Raw genomic sequence first — 20827 nt, forward strand, 5'->3', positions numbered from 1 at the left:
GTCAATGACCTGCAGGCGCCATCTTGCGCCTTCGATGCACATGCAAGTGAAGTAGCTGTTACTGAGAACTATTAAAGCGGCTGTGATCCAAGATGACTCAAGGTTCCTGCAAGAGTGGGACAGGTTTGCTGGTCACCTGGGCCCTCTGACAGTCATCATCTCCGAGAAGCAGGCATAAAGCAGGCTCTGCATGGGTGCTTGCGCTGTGTCTCTAGGCTCTGTGGGGACTGGGATCCTGCCAGCGGAAAGCCAGCACGTGCTCCAGTGCAGCACTCAGCTCCCATCGCTGTCCACATGTCAGCTTCTACACAACCAATAATGGAGGAGGAGCAACTAAGGGACAAAGGAGAAGAGCGGAAGACACATACCCTTAAATACACATTTTACACTGCATGATAATAAACACATCACCCAACTCATCCTGCTTCTTTTCGTACACCCGTACCGGCTGCAGGTGCAAAGATGTCAATTCATTCTCACAGCCCTACATCCCAGACAGAAATCAATTCTAAAACGCTCGCAAAATTTAAATGTGAAGAATTATTCAGTGAGGAATTACTTTCATAACTACTTGGCTGGTTATCAAAATGTAATTTAAAGACCTCTTTTATTTTTGTAGCCACCCTAATTAAACAAATAATCCTTCTTTCAAGGCACAAAATTAGAAGGTGACAAGACAATCAAGAGTTTGATGTGTGCGACCACACTTCCCTGCAGGGCACTGGAAGACTGACGCGGGCCCTCAGGACAGCAGCCACGCCCAGGCAAAGAGCACCTGTCGCAGCATCCTTGAGGCTGATGCAGCACCAGCGCCCAGGACCCGCTGAGTAAAACACAGGAGATGTGGCACACTTGCTCGGTTTATTATAATAGAAAAAATAATTTCTGAAGACATAATAAACAATGCTTAGACTAAACAGCTCTCACAAGCACCTAGTCTGCCAGCCCACAACGTATCCCGACTCCTTAGTTTCTTGGAGGTTTAGCAACCCTTGCCATGGCCAAGGCCATGGACCCACTCTGAAGTGGATGAGCTGTCTGTGACAAATTGAAACAGGTTGGAATGCCTTCTAATAGCGTGGGGATTGTTTCTGTCCCCTAGATCCAATGCCACATCTCGCGTCCATGCCTGGGTCTTCCAATTACCACATTGACTCCTGGGAGTTATGGTGAGAATTCACTGGTTTGGAACTCTAGGAAAGCTTCCTGGGATTTAGATGAGTCTAGGTAAATATTCAGGGTATCTTCTAAGAAGCCCACGACAGCCCTCTGGGCTGGGTCTGCAGCCCCAGCCTGGATACTGCCTATGTGCCTCAGGGCCGTTTGGAGCATCTGGTCTCTCTCCTGTGGGCTGGGGGGTGCTCCTGTGTCATCCCCCTGAGCTCCTGATTTCAAAAACTGCAGGATAAAGGATTGGATCATATCTCCATTCAGGTCAAGAGTGTCTTTGATGCAGGGCAGGTCCGGGGCTCTGGCCAAGCTTAAGAGGTGGATGAGCGCCTGGCAGATTTGGGTCCTTAGGCTGGCGCAGTACTTGAACTCTAGGAAGTCTGTGGTGTCCTCGCTCTTCTGCAAGGCAGTGACCAACGCGCTCCAGATGCGAGCATACTGGTCCACAGAGCCATAGCGCGCTCTTTCACCCGGGATGGAGAGGGCGGTGGCGGACCTAATGCGCACTTTGAAGTTCTTGCATGACGTCACGACAGATGTCAGGGCGTTGTAGGCTTGGGAGGTCCAGGAGGCTGTCCCTAGGAAGAACCCACAGTCAGGAACAGAATGGGAGCTTAGAAGAGAGGTAGAAGGAAGCAGCTACTCCAGTGCTCAAGACAGTCACCCTAAGTGCTCATTTCATTTGCACAATCCTCCTGTAAGGAAGTGTGGGATCCTGGGTAAGCAGCTGAGGAGCAATGTTCAAATCTCCCCTTTCTTTAGGCCAGCTACCGGGTGCTGGGGTCCCTACCACCCACCAAGGACCTCTGACCACCCAGAAAGACTTCTTCCCTGGAAGGCTCTGCCCTAGGGCACAGATTGCACTGCACCCCCAGCTACTCCTTCAGAAGGGCATCTCTGAGCCGTGTGCAACCTGCGCCAAGTGTACGGGGCAGACCTGCTCATGCTATCAGAATTATGTCATCACCTAGATGAACATCCACACATTACTCTGGACCAAGCAAGTCATGCATTTTACTGCAATGAAAAAGAACAGTCCTCTCTTGAGGAATGAGATGCCCAGGTTGCTGTCTCGTCATCATTCCTGCAGGTCACAGGAGTCAGCCTGCTTTGTTCCTCCCCACGGCCACCACTCCCCAGTGCAGCTCCTCTAGCTTTCCCAGGCCCTTCCACTCGGTGGGGGATAACGCACTTCCCCAGGGCCACTCTGTGAGGTCCTCACACTCTGCTTCAGCAGGGTCCTCAGTTTCCTGACTCCTTTTTGCTTTGTGGTACCGACAGCGGCCTCCTCAGCGGGGAGAGCCATGAGGCTGCTCGCTCTGCCTAGACACGCTGGGCACAGAGCCAAACCCCCACACCTGATGCACACTATGGTCCAGGTCTTCTCCTCCCTAGAAATGAGCCCTTAGGTTTCCAATCTTGTCAGGAGACAGACAAGATCAATGCCGGTATGCACAGTGGCTAGCCTCAGGGGGCTCTGATTCCCACACCTGAGCAGCTACATCAAAGACACAGCAGTGCAGCAGCTGGCCAGAGGCTCTCCTTACGACAGCATCCATGACGGACCGAGTGCTCACGTGGGCCTGCCAATCTGCATCCTCCTTTTCCATTCAGGTTTTCTTTGATTTATTTTTGATTATCAAAACAATATATGCTAGTTATAGCAAACAAAAGCAGGAGAAACATCCCACCCACTCCATTCAGAGAGAACCACTGTTTATAATTAAGCTGACTTCCTTTCTGTCTGTTTTCTACCCATCTCCTGAGATCATTCTGCAGAAAGGACTTAATATCCTGCCTCAGCTTGCTTAGCATAAGGACTATCTTTCCAAATTATCTAAATATATGATTTTACTTCTTTCCTTTTAAAATGTTTTATATTTTGCTTTATTTAACTTACTCTGAAACTCAGAGACTGATAGAAAGATCTTCCTCCTGCTGATTCATTCTTCAACTTCCCACAACGGCCAGGTCTGGGCCAAAATCAAACCAGGAGCCTGGAACTCAACGTGGGTCTCAGGCGGGTGGCAGGCACCCAAACACCTGTGCTAGCACCTCCCACCTCCTAAGACGCACAGCAGCAGCAGGTTGGATCGATCGGAAGCAGCGCAGCTAGAACTTGCACCAAGCACTACGAGATGAGATGCAGGTGTCCCGAGTGGTGACTTAAACATTTGTCAGACACCGTCCCTGTAAATGACATCCACTAAAATATACACAACGATTTATTTCACCGTTCCCCTAAACTTGGGTTTTCACTAAGTTTTTTTCTGACAGGTATCTTTCACAGCAATATGGGTTGGCATAAGCTGTCCAAAGAGGCTTTCACAGAGAGAGAGAGATTTCTTACCGAGTGGGAGGGTGGGATTTTTGAACATATTTCCCATCGCATAGCAAGCATTCCATCGGACTTTCATCGCAGCCTCAATCAGAATGGTGGAAATCAGGGTCTGGATAGATTCCTCAATAATTTCAGCAAACCTAGGTTGTTCTATATGACAAGGTTGCAGAAAATAAAGCAGATTTCCAAGAGCACGGACTGCGCTGCTTTTAACCTAAAAAAACAAACACCTCAGTAATGTCTTTTGCCAAAGAACTGTTTCAAAAAGCACAGTGTCAGCTTTGGACTTCTTAAAGCACATGACCTGCTGAACAAGCCACCTATACACGTTGGGATTTTGAACTGCAAGGTGTGTCTGAGCCACTGGAGACCTGAAGCTCCACAATGCTCCTCTCCATGATGACTTTATAAGATTATTTATTTGAAAGGCAGAGTGACAGAGTGAGAAGACACACAAAGAGGTCTTCTATCCACTGGTTCATTCCCCAAATGGCTGTAATAACCAGGGCCAGGGACTCCACCCAGGTCTCTCACGTGGGTGGCAGAGGCCTAGGTACTTAGGCCATCATACACTGGATAACTGAGACCCAAACTGGCACCCCAAGTGGTAACTTAGCCCACTGCACCACATGTCTGCCTGAGGCTTTGTACACGTGTTAGTGTAATAAGGATCGGATTGTTAAAGCCAGGGGCGGCTCATTTTTCTGACCTGCCAATTCTACTTCTTGCCTTTCCTATGAGCTGCGAAATGCTCTACTCTCAGCATCCCGTCATTCTCCTGAGGACAGCCCAGGGGCCCAGAGCACGCCACATGCTCAGCTGAGCCTCCACCGCGTTCTACAGCGTCACTGAGGACGACCGGCTGGCGGCGCTCTACCTTGTCTCTGTCCTTGCACGCTTCAATGGCTGCTCGCAGCATTTTCAAGAGCAGGAGACCGGAGAACTCTTCCTGGAAACTCGGATCTGATGTTTCCCTGTTCCAGTGGGCAAAACACATGGAAAGGTAAAACCCACTTAAACACAGACATATGAAATAAATAATAAGAAAATATATTCATTTAGCATAACTACAAAGACTTCAGCAAAACGGTAACAAATCTGTTCACATTATAGTAAGAATTTGCAGTATATATCTTTTGACTCAGCAGTTCCACATCTAATATACTCCAGAACAAAATGCAGATTTCATAAACAAAAGTGCTCATTGTACATAAATGACTACAAACTTAATGCCTATATGTGTAGTATCAGGGCAATGTTAAATCCTAATTGCACATTGATGACCGTGTAATAATCAGGATTTGTAACAAATAATTAGAGAATGTCTACACATACCACTTATACATGTCATTTCCATAAGTGACAAAAAGCAGGACTGTTGTGTCTGAGTCACAGTGACCTCTGGGGAGGAAGCTAAGCAATTGGTGAAAGAGCAGAGAGGGGCCTCCCCTTAGACACTGCTCTGCACTATTTCAATCTTTAACCTGTTAATCTGCTTCACAAACACAGGAACACCTTCAAAAGGAGGGCAACTGTTCCTGAGGTTTAGGACTTCTACCTTTACATTTTCTAGAATGTGATCTCACTGCTCCCAGCACACAGGATTTTTCTACACACAAATCTTCAGATATATTCCTTCTATGTATATTTGTATGTATATTTAGCAGCTTATTAATCTGTTACTTGAAGAACTTCAAACCAAAACAAAGCAGAAAGACTTCCTGCAAAATGTGGGGAGATCACTGCTAATTCTGTGACCACAGACATCCGAGGTATCTTCCCAGTCCGCCAGCCCCAGATGACCCCTGCGAGGACCAAGCCGAGTCACCTACATGTTGACAATCAGAGTGTCTGTCAGGTTGCCCAGGGACCAGGCTGCTTTGGCTCGGACATTCACAGATTTGTCTTGAAGTGACATCAGGATGGCGTTTGCTGTGTCTGCAACAAAGATGACATCCTATAGGATAAGCAAAACCAAACACCATGTTACTTCAGGGGCTCGCCCTACTACCTTTGAAATTCACAATTTTATTTTCAGATGTGGTTAGAAGCCTCGACAACAAATTCCAATTTGGAAATTAAAATTCATTTACTCAGCCAGTACACCATTCTTCTCATGTTACAATTCGGCCCCTGGGTAACGTTCCAGGGGAGCTCTCCCACGATTCTGCTGTGTACATGGCTGCCTGAGAAGCCCATGGATTTTGCTGGTGAACCCCTTGACACCTGGCCCGTGGCACTTATCCACGGGTCCTGGGCCAGCCAGCATCCCGCTCACCACACATGTTTCAGAGACAACCAGCTCATGGGGCAATTCAGCTTGCTTTCCTGGCTCACCTCAGGGGAACTCTACACTCACACACAGGGGCTTGGGCTGACCTGTCTGAGGCAGGGGAACAGCACGTAGACCCCCAGGGCCCGCGAGGTGGAGGCTTTCACAAGGCGGTTCTTGCTGTCACTCAGCCCGAGCAGCACGGTGATGCACAGCATTTGCCTGTCGCTCTGCAATGAGAGGGCGAGGAGGGCCTGAGAGTGTCACAGGCCGAGGTCCTCCACACGGCCATGGACACGGCGGTGGGAGTCTGGACTCGGGGCTGCCAGCCTGTCTTGCAAAAGAGCAGGCCTGATCATGATTTAGCGGCGACCCGAGGGTCAGCTCTGCACAAGGCACACGGCTCCCATCACACGGAGCCTTCACCATGTGAGCCAAGTCACTCTATAGGCAAGAAGAGTGGATGGCCCATGTCCCTGAGGATGGGAGCAAAGGGGAACCCTGAGCCTGCTGTGCTAGAAGTGCTTGTGTTCTCCCCAACTGGGTTCCCAGGTGGAAACCTCAGCACGCACGGGGATGCAACATGAGGGAATGAGGTCACTGGGGCAGAGCCCACAGGGATGAACTAGTGTCCATAGATGAGGAGCTCAGAGGGCAGCTCTGCCCATTCACCAGGAACCAGAGCCCCTGGCTGCAAACCAGAGCTGCCGGTGCCCTGAGCCTTGCCTTCCTGGCCTCCAGGCCCACATGAAAGAAGGTCCTGCTGTTGGGGGGCTATCCAGGCCAGGGAGCCTAAGATAAACCCCACTCGGGGCGGGCACCGAGCCCAAGTACTCTCACACATCTTATGCTATGTCTCACCCACTTCCCATCTCAGATGATACTATGAAGTTGTAGAGAAGAAAGCCAGGGAGCAGAAGCTGTAAAAAGCTAGGATTCAGGCCCAGGTCTTGTAAACTCTGGGATCTGGCTGAAATACCTCCGCCTTCAGGGCCCCTGACACTCCCACTTCTATCACCCACCTGCTACAGCCAGGTAAGACACGCTGTCCTGAGATAGTCTGATTTCCAATGCCCTTAACCCCAAACACATTTTCTTGAGAAATGCTGTTGAACTGGGTTCAAAATCAAGAATCAGATTCAAGTTCATCAGTCTGGGTGAGAAAATCCCCTTCAGGTTACCGGCAGGCTGCTGAAGGCCTCTGGTAGAATGGAGGACAGGGCATCGCAGGCGCTCGCCTGTAGGGTGGGGTGCTCTGAATTCTGGAGGGCTCTGGGTAAAGGACCGTTGAGCATCATGGTCCAGAACATCACCACCTGCAAAGGAGGTACAGTTCAAACGGGAGCCAATGTGACGCCGGGCGCCCCAGAAAGGACCTCAGGAACCAGACATTCTGCTTGCAGTAGTGGCTTTCCGTAAATGCCCTCCTTGACCGTCCTTCAATGGTGAGAAAGGGGCTTCAGCAAACAACTACAGATTGATAAAGCAGCAACAGTAACAACAGTGAGGGTGAGGATGATGACGATAGCCAGGCAGCTGTTTTTCAGAGTTTATCACAGTCTAGACCTTGTCCTAAGCACTTGATGTTCTTTATCAATTCACTCAATTTCTTTCCTGCCCCCACCCCCGACACAGAGTCCGAGAGTTCCCATCTGCTGGTTCATTCCCAAATGTCTGCAGTGGCTGGGACTAGGTCAGGCAGCAACTGGGATCCAGGAACACAATCCAGGGCTCCCATGTGGGCACACTGCTCCCAGGGTCTGCACTAGCAGGGAGCTGGAACAGGGAGCCAGAACTGGGACTTGAACCCAAGCTCTCCGATACGGAAAGCAGGTGTTCTAACTGGTGGCTTAACCGCTAAGGCAAATGCTCATCTCATTATCAACGCATTTCAATCCTCGGCATAGCTAAATGAAGCTATTCCCATTTTCACACAAAGAAATAAACAAAGATAACTCAAGTACAACCAGCTGACTGGCTAGTGTTTTTCTACCCAGGTCCCCCATGGGTGCAAGGATCCGGGTCCCAGAGCAGTTGGTGGCTGCGTGCTTGACTCCCAGGTGCACAGGATCCAGAGCCAGAGCTGGGAATGGGTCCTTCAGCTGCTGCTTCCTGCCTGGCAACCTTGCTTCTTAAACTCCCTTCCTTTTCAACAGAAAAGGAAACAGGTCTGCTTGTAGAGGCTGTGTGACAGCACAATGAAACACTGTGTTCACAAGGACAGATACACAGTAGACACTCTTAACTTGGGACCTGGAAGAATGATCTCCCTTCACAGGCCGCAACAACGAACAGTGTCCTATGCTTCTAAGAAGCAGGGGATTAGACTTGTTTGCAAATCTCGGGTTTTGTATCCCAGCTTTCATTTCATGGACGTAGTCCTGGGTTTGACTGCTTTTTTTTTTTTTTTCTTTCCCTGAAAGACAGTGAGCAAGAGAGAAATAGGCACAGACAGGTTGCAGCCAAAGTAAGGAGCTAGGAAATCAATCTGGATCTCTCCCAAGTAGGTGGCAAGAAACAAAAATCACCACTGCCTGTGAAGGTGCATGTTAGCAAGAAGCTGGAACTGGGAGCTGAGCCAGCACTCAAACCCAGGCACTTCAGACATGAAGCTGTGGGTATCCAAGTCCCATCCCAACAGCTCTGCTAAACGTCTGCTCTGACTTGGGCTTCACGGTGTGTTTCAAGCACCAGTTTGGACCTTCTACCTCAGCTCCAGGAACTCCATTCTGGGCTCTTCTCCACCCTAATCCAAAATAATACACCCCTATGCATCCCCCACCCCCACTCCCACCCCGGTCTCTCCCCCAACACACAGGGCTACTTGCGTGCCCCAAAGCAAGCTGTGCAATTGAGAGCATCCTCTTAGGCCAGGTCACAAACACACTGTGGGTTGGCCTCACTTCTACTCTGGATTGCTGGCTGTGGAGATGGTGGCTGAGAGGGCCTTCTGGGGAGGAGAAGTGGGAGGCCCGTTGCCAGCAGCCAGCACGTACTCAATGGGTGCCCGAGTGGGACATGTTGCAAGAAAGGCCCCCAACTCCTATGCACTGACTTCAGGCAACAACAGTCCTTAGGCGACACCATGATCAATCTCACAAGGCCTGAGCCAGAACCACTCACCCAAGCCACTCTCAACTCTTGATCCGCAGAGGTGTGCGAGAGGAGGACACTCTTTTAAGCTGCTCAGTGTGTACAGTTAATGTCTTACTTCGATGAGTACTACAGAAAGTAAACATTCTTTACAACTGCAACAACTTCTGAGTGTGAATAACTAAGAGGCTCGCCTACGGTCACTTGTCCAGTAGGGGGAGAAGCTTAGATTCACACCCCATTTTGGGGACAGTTCAGTGGGCCTGGCTACACCCACATCAAGTGCTGCCTTGAGCCCTCGACGCTTCTGATTCTGCTTTTACCTACTGCATTGGGAGCAGCAAACGGCTGACATACATAGGCCCCTGACTCACATGTTGGAGACCGGGAGGGAATTCCTGGCTTCTGGTTTCAATTGTGCCCAGCCCTGGTTGTTCTGGGCATCTGGGGAGTGAAGCAGCAGATGGAAGATTCTCTCCTCCTCTGACCTTCTGCCTTTGAAATAAATTAACTGAATTTAAAAAAAAAAACTTAGTTCTGATTGATAACAAAGTTCATCTCAGTTTTCCCCAGATGATGAGATGAAAGCTTTATCTGGTGGCCTAGGTTAGGCACTGGAGGCAGACATTTTTAATTCACCACAAGGATGACAGAAATCATGAAAAGATGAGATATTGTGAGGGAGACACAGGGAGAAACCATCGCTGACACCGAGTGGTCTTGGCTGGGGCACTAGGCAGGCGCCTTTGCCAGTGGGTTCTGGTGCCCCTTGTGGGGAGAACCAGCACAGGATGGAGGTGCAGGAACAATCTGAAGGCACAGGAATCACTGCACTGGGGTGGGGAGAGTCGAGGGCGCGAGCAGTCACTGGGCACCTGCTACGTGCCGGCATCATTCCATTTGATTCTCCGACAGCCCTGTGAGTCAAGGATTCCTCTGCAAGCTGGGGAGAGTACTCAGAACCACACCTCCGTTGGGGAGGCATCCTGTAAGGGGCCCCAGGCTTTCTGAGTCACACTCTTAGGCTCTTCCCACTATTACTGCTGGCTTCTGGGAGGGCTGAAAAAACTAGATTTTGGATTGAATACTGACTTATCACTGCAGGTTATAGGTTGCACACAATCCTTCTGCATACTAAAATGCAAGTAAAATCCCTTCAAGCTGGCTTCACTCACAATAGATTATAAGCCCTGACTTTTGACACTGGAAGAAAACATCTACTCCGTTTTATTACTGAGCCTCAAAATGAAACTGCTTCTCAGGCACCCGAGAAAAGCAACTGAAGATGATCCAGGTGATTGGGCCCCTGCCACCCATGTGGGAGAGCCAGAGGAAGCTCCTGGCTTTGGGCAGCCCAGCCCTGGTTGCTGTAGCCACCTGCGGAGTAAACCAGAAGATGGAAGCTCTGTCTCTTTTCCTCCCCCTCTGTAACTCTTTCAATAAATACATAAATAAATGTAAAAATAAATAACTGTTTAATGACATTTACTTACCAAGACGACTGGTACTCTCTGGTGAGGTTCTATGGTAGAATCTGGCTTATACTGCTGAATTAAGCCTGTACCCAGTTCTTCCAGAAGCTGCCAAAATCAAATAATTTATCAAAGCAGATCATCAGAACCACGGAGGGTATAATCCACTTCTCTCTGGATATCACCTCATTCAGGGGGAAATAGCTTCCAATTGATTTTCTTTGCCTTCTCAGAACTTGTATAACAGAGGCCTTCTTTCAAGAAATACAATCAGCAGCTATCCATTCTTAATTTATTATCAAATCAATTATGTGGGTTTATGGGTAAACACTGGCTGTCAGAATGTCTGTCTGAAACCCCTGTAGCCAGTCTCAGAACTGATGGCTGCGAGGTGGGCAAGCACTATAAAGTGAAGGAAGCAGCATGTGGTTCTCACAGAAATTACCTTTGCTCCATGAAGCTGAATAGACGGGTCAGCTTCTGTCATGCACTTGCAAATCACCTCTCCGAGCTCCATCAAATAGACCTGTGCCATGGAAAAGTAGCCCCTTGCCAGGTGAGCCAGCACCTGCAGGGAAAGCAGTGAGGTAGCCCCAGATGTAACATGAGGCTGCGGGAGCCAGAACAATGGTTCATTATTTCAGAAATCACATTTAACAAGGGGCTGGGAACGATGTTGCCCAACCTGAAGAACAATCATGACCTCTACTTTACCTGATTCATAGCATTTTGGTGCTTTATAGTTAATGATCATCTTCCATCAGCATTAGCTTATTTAAGTCTCTCAGAATAACCAACTAAGGTAGGTATTAAATTTTACATTGGAGGGCCCGATGCAGTGGCCTAGCAGCTAAGGTCCTCTCCTTGCATGCACCAGGATCCCATATGGGCGCCAGTTTGTATCCTGGATGTTGCCCTTCCCTTACAGCTCCCTGCTGGTGGGCTGGGAAAGCACTGGAGGATGGCCCAAAGTCTTGGGACCCTGCACCCACGTGGGAGACCCAGAAGAGCTCCTGGCTGCTGGCTTCAGACTGGCTCAGCTCTGACCATCGCAGCCACTTGGGCAGTGAACCAGTGGAAGGAAGATCTTTCTGTCTTTACTCTCTGCAAATCTGACTCTCCAATAAAAGTAAATAAATCTTATTATTATTATTTTTTTTACATTGGAAGGTTAAAAATTAAAAGGTGGTTTAAAAGTTAAAGATTGTTTGGTGCTATGCAGACGCACAGCAGCGGATGCTAGGACACGCCCCCACCTTAGATCACCCCTGGATACAGAAGAAAGGAAACACTTCTCCCCAGGAGGGCTTTCCTTCTATGAAAGAACAATTATTTCGTTTCTTTAACCAGATACAAAGCGATAAGGAAGTTTTTAGAGAGTTAAACATTTAACGTTAAGTTGAAGGAATCGCTGTTTAATTGAATGTATTCCTTCAGAATTATTACACAATTAGACCCTCATGTCAGGTAATATCTGAGGTGATAAGAGCAGCAGCAAAAGACAAAGGGGACCGGATGGGACCCTCTCAAATCAAGGACTCCGTCCTCTCCAACCACAGACAAAAACAATCACCCACTCCTGAAACACCCCTGCCTGCAGCCCCACTGTCACAGGGCTGGCTTTTACTCTATTTCCTCATGCTGGGTGCTCAGAACTCCCCCAGGAAGGAGTGGTGGCGCCTCCCACCGCAGAGCTGAGGAAATGAAGCCTACCTGTAGGGCCTCCAGCCGCATGGGGAGTGGCTCATAGAGGCTCCCCGCGGCACAGCTGGCAGTGCCACCCGAGCAGGTGTCCTCCCTGGGCAGCACAACAGTGGAAATGCAGAGTCGGATGAGCCAGCAGGGCTCCGAGGAGCCCTTTGGGGAGCTCAGTGATGCCTCCTCCAGGGGGGCTCCTGGCGGGGCTTTCTTCCACCAATCAGGAGTGCAGAGGTGAGGAGCGGCCGAATTGCTATTACTAAATCCAAAAGAACAGGGTTGTTGTAGAAGCAGCTGGACTTCAGGCAAGGGCGCATGAGTGGACACTATAGCTCCCAAGAGCGTGAGACTCGACACGCGCACATTAACATCTGTTGAAGAAAACAGTAAGGGCCCATCACCACGGAACAGCTATGGCAATGATCTAACAGTTGTCCTAGAAACAATTACGATGTTTCTCTCCTTTTCTCTGTAAACCTGCCTTTCCAGTAAAAATAAATCTTAAAAAAAAAATTAAAAGATTACTTTAAGACATGATATATTTTGCTCAAAGACACAGGTAAATGGTGCAATAGAACAAGCAGCCGATCGAGTCTGGACACTTGGGCCATTGTCATCTTATTTCTGCCACTGATGTAATGAGAGACTTCAAGGTAGGCTCTATCTTTATACACAGGTGTGAAGGCAGGCTGGTCTTAGTTTACACTTCATTACCTCATAAGAGCCTCATCACTTTTTAGGAGGTAGGGAAAATCTTCTGTTAGCAGGACACTGGGGCTCAGGAGGCCATGACTACAAGATGGCGAAAAAATGGGAGCAGGCTGCAGACCCTTGGACCAACTCCAGGTCCAGCGCACCTGCCACAGTGTCCCAGAGAACACTTGGACTTCATTCTGTTCTACAATTCTGAATGGGAAACCTGGCTCATCCAAATACAGTCTCATCTCAAAGTCTGTAAGTGAAGGAAAAAGAAACATTCTAAAGTGTTTAAAGGAAATAATAAGTGGACTCTGATCAGTGTGGACCTGAAGTTCTGGATTGTATCTCAACTTCAGAGGAAACAATGTAAAGATGCTAATGTTAAAGATGCTGTGATGTAACAGACTCAAGCTTTGCCTACAGCATCAGCGTCCCATGTGGCTGCTCCACTCCCGATCCAGCTCCCTGCTTTAGGCGCTGGCAAAGTAGTGGAGAATGGTTCAGGTCCTTAGGCTCCTGCCCCTACATGGGAGACCGAGAAGCTCCTGACTTCAGACTGGCTCAGCTCCAGCCTTTTCCAGCTCACCCTTTGGGGCTGTGAACTAGCAGATGGAGGCTCTTTCTCCGTTTCTCCTTCTATTTGTAACTTTGCCTTTCAAATAAAAAAGATGCTAGTATATGGGCCAGCTGTGTGGTGCGGTAAGCAAGCCACTGTCTGCAATGCCAGTATCCTATATGGACACGTTTGTGTTCAGCTGTGCTACTTCGTATCTGGTTCCTTGCTAATGGCCTGGGGAAAAAAGCAGAAGATGGCCCAAATAAGTGGACCTGGACACCTACATGGAAGGTCCAGACAAAGCTCGTGGTTTGGGCCTGGCCCCATGCTGGATGCTGTGGCCATCTATGGAGTAAACCAGAGGATGGAAGATATCTCTCGCTTGCTCTCACTTTCACAGTAAATAAATTTCTTTTAAAAATCTACTTTTGTTTTTCTTAGGCTTCTTTGTTATTCTAAGACTTCTTTCTGGAAAGTTTTACTTTCCAGAGAGGAGAGACAAAAGAAGACCTTCCATTAGCTGATTCATTCCAGACATGGCTGCATGGCTGGAGCTGAGCTGATCCGAAGCAAGGAACAAGGAGCTTCCTCTGGCGCTCCCACGCGGGTGCAGGGTCGCAAGGCTTTGGGCTGTCCTCCACTGCGTTCCCAGGCCACAAGCAGGGAGCTGGATGGGAAGTGGATGGGAAGTGAAGCAGCCAGGACATGAACCAGCGCCCACATGGGACCCTGGAGTGACAAGGCAAGGAATTTAGCTACTAGGTCACTGTGCTTGGGCCCGGCGGCGTGGCCTAGCAGTGAAAGTCCTCGCCCTAAACGCACCGGGATCCCATATGGGCGCCGGTTCTAATCCCAGCAGCTCCACTTCCCATCTAGCTCCCTGCTTGTGGCCTGGGAAAGCAGTCGAGAACGGCCCAAGGCTTTGGAACCTTGCACCCGTGTGGGAGACCCGGAAGAGGTTCCTGGATTCTGGCTTTGGATTGGCGCAGCACCGGCCGTTGCGATCACTTGGGGAGTGAATCATTGGACGGAAGATCTTCCTCTCTGTCTCTCCTCTCTGTATATCTGACTTTGCAATAAAAATAAATAAATCTTAAAAAAAAAAAGATGTTAGTTTTTTACAAAAAGATGATACTTTTATTTAAAAGGTTTAAAAAATGTATTTAAAAAGCAGAATTACAGTGAGGTAGATATATCTTCCTGCTTTGATTTATTGCCCAGATATACTCAATGGTTGGGATGAGTTGGCCAAAACCAGGAGTTTCATCCAAATCTTCTGTGCGGGTACAGGGCCCCAACACTTGGGCCATCTTCCCCAGGCCATTAGCACGGAGCTGGATTGGAAGTGCTAGAGCCAGGAATGAACTGGCATCCACAGGGGATGCTGGTGACACAGCTGGAAGCTTTACCTGCTAAGCCACAATAGTACTCCCTGTCTGTCCTGTTGTCCATGAATCCATCTGTCTAGTACCTATGCCTAAAGGACACAAAGTATAACTTGAGGGAGGGGCCGCCTGCAATTGGCTCAGTCCTAATCTAAAGGGACTTTGGGGTCACTGTCCTGAAGCATAGAGGAGGAATTAAACCTCACAGTTCTCCAGTGCACCACCACTCACTGAGGCGTGAGGAGTCAAAATGGGACTTCTATCAACAGTTGGTACCCCTATAAAGCTGAGGGCTAGGTAAGCATCTCTTAAAGATGCTCTGGGAGGGCCCGGCATGATAGCATAGCAGTTAAGGTCCTCGCCTTGCACGCGCCGGGATCCCACATGGGCGCTGGTTCTAGTCCCGGAGGCCCCACTTGCCATCCAGCTCCGTCTGTGGCCTGGGAAAGCAGTCGAGGACGGACGGCCCAAAGCTTTGGGACCCTGCACCCGTGTGCGAGACCCGGAGGAGGCTCCTGCTTCGGATCAGCTCAGTTCCAGCTGTTGCGGCCGCTTGGGGAGTGAACCATCGGACGGAAGATCTTCCTCTCTGCCTCTCCTCCCCTCTGTATCCGCTTTTCCAATAAAAATAAATAAATCTTAAAAAAAAAAAAAAAAGATGCTCTGGGAAGTTCTTAAACATATGATAGCTATTGAGAAGCGAAGTTTTTATTTTTAAGTTTTTAAGATTTATTATTTATGGGAAAGGCAGACAGAGAGGAGATACAGAAGGAAAGATCTTCTAGCTACTCGTTCACTCCCCAAGTGGCCACAAGGGCTGGAGCTGAGCTGATCTAAAACCAGGAGCCAGGAACCAGGAGCTTCCTTTGGGTCCACACGTCGGAGCAGCATGCCAAGACTCTGGGCCGTCCTCAACTGCTTTCCCAGGCCACAAGCAGGGAGCTGAATGGGGAGCGGAGCAGCCAGGAAATGAACTAGTGCCCATTTGGGATCCTGGTGTGGGCAAGGCGAGGACTTTAGCCACTAGGCTACCGCGCCAGGCCTGAGAAGCTATCAGTTTTAAACCACTACCAACCTTTGTGGCGGATGTAAGGCTTTATCTGATTCCAGACTTTGGTAAGCAAGCTGAACTTCAGACGATTATAAGGTGCGTTTGAGACCAGATTTGCAAGGCACTGTAAACCACAAAACATTAGCTCATCAATACGCCTGACTGAAGCAAAACACAGAAACAGAACTGTATAGCATATAATTAAAAAGAAGAGCCTTTACATGTATTTGAAAACAGGTTCTTTTTCGTCTTTAAGTAACATTTATGTTTTTATGAGACAACTTAATACAACAGATAGTCATTTGCTTGACAGAGATTGTATAATATCAGGTAGAAAGGTACAGACTTCCAAACAGAGTAGCTTTCATAAAATTATTGCTCCTTTATAGTATAATCAAGTTATTTTTGAGTTATGTAAAACAATATACACAACAAATCAAGAAACCCCCTCTGGACGGCCCCGAGAGCCTGGCCCACTTACCTTAATGATCTGAGTGAGGGTCTGAGAGGAGGACTCTGCCACCAGAGCCAGGAGCAGACACCTGTGCAGCTCTCGGACGCTGGACGCAACCATCACAGAGAACGGAGTAAAGGCCCTTTTGTGGTCACTGATATCTTCGGCAACGGAAAGGAACTGTTTTGAGCCTTCCAAGATGGCAGACAGAACCTGGAGGGCACAGGCCCGTGTCTGAAAGTTCAGAAGGATTCACAATGGTCAGTTACAAATTGGAAATTGGCTTATTTTCTTCCTATATATGATAGTCGAAGTGTCTATTTAATTAAAAGAATAAAGGCAAGGGGATTATCTGCCTATTTAAAGATTTGTTTATTTTTGTGTTTTTTTTTTTTTTTTTAAAGATTAATAGAGGAGAAACAGAAAGATCTTCCATCGCTGGTTCACTCTCTAAAAGGCTGCAATGGACAGAGCTCAGCTGATTTGAAGCTAGGAGTTTCTTATGGGTCTCCCACGTGGGTGCTGGCTCCCAAGGCTTTGGGTCATTCTCTATTGCTTTCCCAGGCAACTGGGAGCTGGGAGGGAAGTGGAGCTGCCTGGACACAGTACTCATATGGGATGTGGGTATTTGCAAGTTAAGGATTTAGCCACTGAGCCATCGTGCCAGGTCCTATCAAACACTAAAGGCAGTCATGAAGTAGGCCATTTTCACCCCACACTTAACCAAACCATCTTCAATAACATGGCTGTAACGTTTCCTTGCAGTAAGGAATATACCTAAGCTAAACCACAGCACCAAAGCCCAAAAACCTAACCATGAAAATCACATAACCAAGGCCCTGGTTGTTTAAGCACCAGACCAACTGAGAAGATAGAACAAAATAGAACATGGTGGGGTTGGCGGGGGGCAAGGGGCGGGGGACGGTGCTCAACGTGCTAATCCTCCACCTCCAAGCACTGGGAGCCCACATGGGTGCCTGACCTGACTGCTCCATTTTCCATCTAGCTCCTTGCTTATGGCCTGGGAAAGTAGAGGATAGTGCAAATCTTTTGAACCCTACACCCACACAAGGGATCCAGAGGGGACTGCTGGCTCTGGACTGGCTCAGCTTCTGGCATCGCAGCCACCACTGGAGAGAAACAGCAGATGGAAGATCTTTCTCTTGGTCTTTCCTCTTTGTAAATCTGCCTTTCCAAAAAAAATAAAATAAATCTTAAACAAAAAACTGATCATGGGCTAGAAAAACTATAAGTATCTGGCACCTGTTTGATTTTTTTTTTAAAGATTTATTCATTTTTTTTTATTACAGCCAGATATACACAGAGGAGAAGAGTCAGAGAGGAAAATCTTCCGTCCGATGTTTCACTCCCCAAGTGAGCCACAGCGGGCCGATGCACGCCAATCCAATGCCGGGAACCAGGAACCTCCTCCGGGTCTCCCATGCGGGTGCAGTGTCCCAAAGCTTTGGGTCATCCTTAACTGCTTTCCCAGGCCACAAGCAGGGAGCTGGATGGGAAGTGGAGCTGCCGGGATTAGAACTGGCGCCCATATGGGATCCCGGGGCTTTCAAGGCGAGGACCTCAGCCGCTAGGCCACGCCGCTGGGCCCCACCTGTTTGATTTTAAAGTTGCTGAGAAAATTCTGTTTTGGATTGTACTCTGAGGCACCTAAGTGCTTTGTGTTAAACATCTGGCATCTTATGTCCCTTCAATTTGGCACTCACCATTAGACACCTAACTTTCAGAGACAGTTTTAGGTACAGGAAATAAAAGTCTGTTTTTATTTGCTATTATAAAATTGTTACCATACTGTACCTGGTCACTTAATTTTTACATCAATATTTAATAGCCAACACTTTCAACAGGAACTACTGCACGTGCATGCTAACCCTAACAGGTGCAGCTCTCCTCAAAGCTCATTTTGTGCACTAAGATTTTATCCCCTGCATACTCACAATGATGAAATGCTTCAACCTTATCAGCATCGCTGCGCTTTTCACTCACATGTAGTTTCATTCTTTAAAGACTTGTTTAAAGATAACATAAACAGAAAAGCACTTTTTCTTTTTCTGCTAGTTACAAATGTAGCAGAAATGCTTGCTGATGGAGCTCAGTCGGTTCTGGCACGGCCCCCGTTTTTGTGTCAGACATTTCTGTAAGCATGACAAAGAAGTTCCTGCCAGGAATGCTCTCATGGAAGTCTCCATGCAGGGCTGTGTTCAAGCCCCGATTGTCATCCACATGTTTCAGAGTTCATTTTCTTGGCTCATGAGAAGTTGGCTTTCATGTGGAGGAATGCCAATATCAAGTCAGAGTCTCTGTATTTGGGTCATTGCAGCAAAGGCCATCTGTTCTTATGAAAGACCTAGCTACCTACGAGGCCATCACTATTAAAAAAAATCTCAATATTTTCATTTTCTTTTCTAGTTATGCTATTTTCCAGATTCAGATTTGTTCCCATCTTTCACAGTTATCTAAAAGAAAAACGAATATCCATGAAGGAACTTGAAAGTCAGCATAATTCTCAAGACTCCAAGAGGGAAGTAGGTCCCAGAGTTTAAGTCTTGAGGAGCACCTCTGATGACATTCCTTAAGAAAACGGGAAAATCATACAAAAGACATTCTTAAATTAGTCGTGTTGGGTTTTTAAAGTTTTTGTTCATTTCTTTAACTTGCATGAGTGATAGAAAGCGTGTGAAGTCTCCCAAATGCCTGCCATAGCAGGAAGTGGGCCAAGCTAAATAAAGCCTCAAGCCAGGGGCTCCGTCCAAGCCTCTCTCATGACAAGGACCCAGGACTTGCTCTGGCACCTGTCTCGGCTGCCTGGGAGAAACACAGCCAGGCAGCTCTACGTGCAGAACAAGCACCTGAACGACGACCGTTTGCCTTGTGCACATGACTGCTCATTTTCATTATTTCTCGTCAACCCAGAACGCTGCTCCAACAACACATGAACTGCTGCTTTTGCTTATTTTAAAGACTGATTTGTTTAGGGCCTGTCACCATGGCTCAGTGCCTAAATCCTTGCCTTGTAGGCACCAAGATCTCCTATGCGTACCATTCATGTCCCGGCTGCTTCACTTCCCACCCAGCTCCCTGTTAGTGGCCTGGGAAAGCAGTTGAGGACGGCTCAAAACCCAGGTACCCTGGACACACGTGGGAGACCTAGAGGTGACTTCGGATAGGCTCAGCTCTGGCCATTGTAGTGAACCAGGGGACAGATCTTTGTTTCTCCCTGTGAATCTGCCTTTACAATAAAAATAAATAAATCTTAAAAAAAAAAAAAAAGATTGTTTATTTGGAAGAGAGAGGGAAAGAGATCAATCTTCTATGTATGGTACATTTCCATAATGGCTCCAACATCCAGGTCTGGGCCAGCTGAAACAGGGAGCTAGCAATTCCAGCTGGTCTCCCATGGCTGGCAGAAGCACAAGTACTTTTTTTTTTTTTAAGATTTCTTTTTTAATTGGAAAGTCAGATATATAGAGGAGGACAGAGAGAGAAGATCCTCTATCTACTGATTCACCCCCAAGTGGCTGCAACAACCAGAACCAAGCCGAGCCAATTCTAAGCCAGGAGCTTCTTCTGGGTCTCTCATGCGGGTACAGGGTCCCAAGGCTTTTGCCCATCCTCCACTGCTTTCACAGGCCACAAGCAGGAAGCTGGACGGGAAGTGGAGCGGCCGGGATTAGAACCAGTGCCCATATGGGATCCCAGCTCATGCAGGGTGAGGGCTTCAGCTGCTAGGCTACTGCGCTAGGCCTCCAGCACAAGTATTTTTAAGGCCAACTTTTGCAGCCTTTCCAGGAATAATTGCAGGAAGCTGGATCAGAAGCAGAGCAGCCCATACTTAAATTGACACTCTGATAAGGGACGCTACCATTGGAAGCAGCAGCTTAACCCACTGCACAATGCCAGCCCTGTACTGGTACTTTGTATTTTTGCATGCAAATTTCCAGAAGTCTTATTTTTCTCCTGGGTTCTCATTTACTATTGACTTGGCTCATCTGTAAAATTTTTGGTTTAACTATTTAGGATACTAGGTACTCTGGCAGCTGCACCTTGACAATATCAAGTCGTCCTTCATCTTGGAATTACGCTGCTCCTTCCCTCCCCATCCAAATCCTGGCTTTTAAGATTTGGTGCAAAAAAAAAAAAAAAAGATTTGGTGCAAATGTCACCTCTGAAACTTTCCTTAACACCTACCAAACACTTCCTATGTAGAACTGAAGTGATCTTATTTTTCTCAACCGTGCAAAAGCTTTTGAAGGGTCACCTAGAAGTCTTCTGATACAACCAGCTCTTCAAGGAGATGATCAAAGGGTATTTCAATGTCATGTGGATTACTTAGCTCCCTCCCATTTCCCACTTAAGGGAACATTTAAAAACAGAAAAGGAGTCGGTGCAGTGGCATAGCATGTAAAGCTGCTGCCTTAAGTGCCAGCATCACATGTGGGCGCCAGATCAAGTCCCAGCTCCTCTACTTCTGATCTAGCTGCCTGCTAATGTGCCTGGGAAAGCAGCGGGTCATGGCCCAAGTCCATAGGCTCTTGCCACATGGGTGATTTGGGAGAAGCTCCTGAATTCTGACTTCAGCCTGGTCCACTTTGGCCTAGCAGTTTCAGTCATTTGAGGA

At 48.0% G+C, this 20827-nt stretch overlaps 1 protein-coding gene across 1 annotated transcript in view; it reads right to left on the reverse strand.

Annotated features, from left to right (window-relative positions):
* Nucleotides 1–579: 579 nt before the first annotated feature.
* The window catches only part of HEATR6 (HEAT repeat containing 6), a 35844-nt gene continuing 15596 nt past the window's right edge, over nucleotides 580–20827 (reverse strand). Inside the window, exons 10-20 of the mRNA XM_058675598.1 lie at nucleotides 16219–16425; nucleotides 15762–15861; nucleotides 12062–12417; nucleotides 10794–10916; nucleotides 10370–10456; nucleotides 6965–7099; nucleotides 5891–6013; nucleotides 5344–5468; nucleotides 4389–4485; nucleotides 3521–3725; nucleotides 580–1748 (exon numbers count right to left, since the gene is read on the reverse strand). Of these exons, the coding sequence (XP_058531581.1) occupies nucleotides 1165–1748; nucleotides 3521–3725; nucleotides 4389–4485; nucleotides 5344–5468; nucleotides 5891–6013; nucleotides 6965–7099; nucleotides 10370–10456; nucleotides 10794–10916; nucleotides 12062–12417; nucleotides 15762–15861; nucleotides 16219–16425 (2142 nt within the window). The 3' untranslated portion in view covers nucleotides 580–1164. The remainder of the gene's footprint in view (nucleotides 1749–3520; nucleotides 3726–4388; nucleotides 4486–5343; nucleotides 5469–5890; nucleotides 6014–6964; nucleotides 7100–10369; nucleotides 10457–10793; nucleotides 10917–12061; nucleotides 12418–15761; nucleotides 15862–16218; nucleotides 16426–20827) is intronic.

This window comes from Ochotona princeps, chromosome 17 (assembly GCF_030435755.1).
Source record: "Ochotona princeps isolate mOchPri1 chromosome 17, mOchPri1.hap1, whole genome shotgun sequence".
NCBI classification, from domain to species: Eukaryota; Metazoa; Chordata; class Mammalia; order Lagomorpha; family Ochotonidae; genus Ochotona; species Ochotona princeps.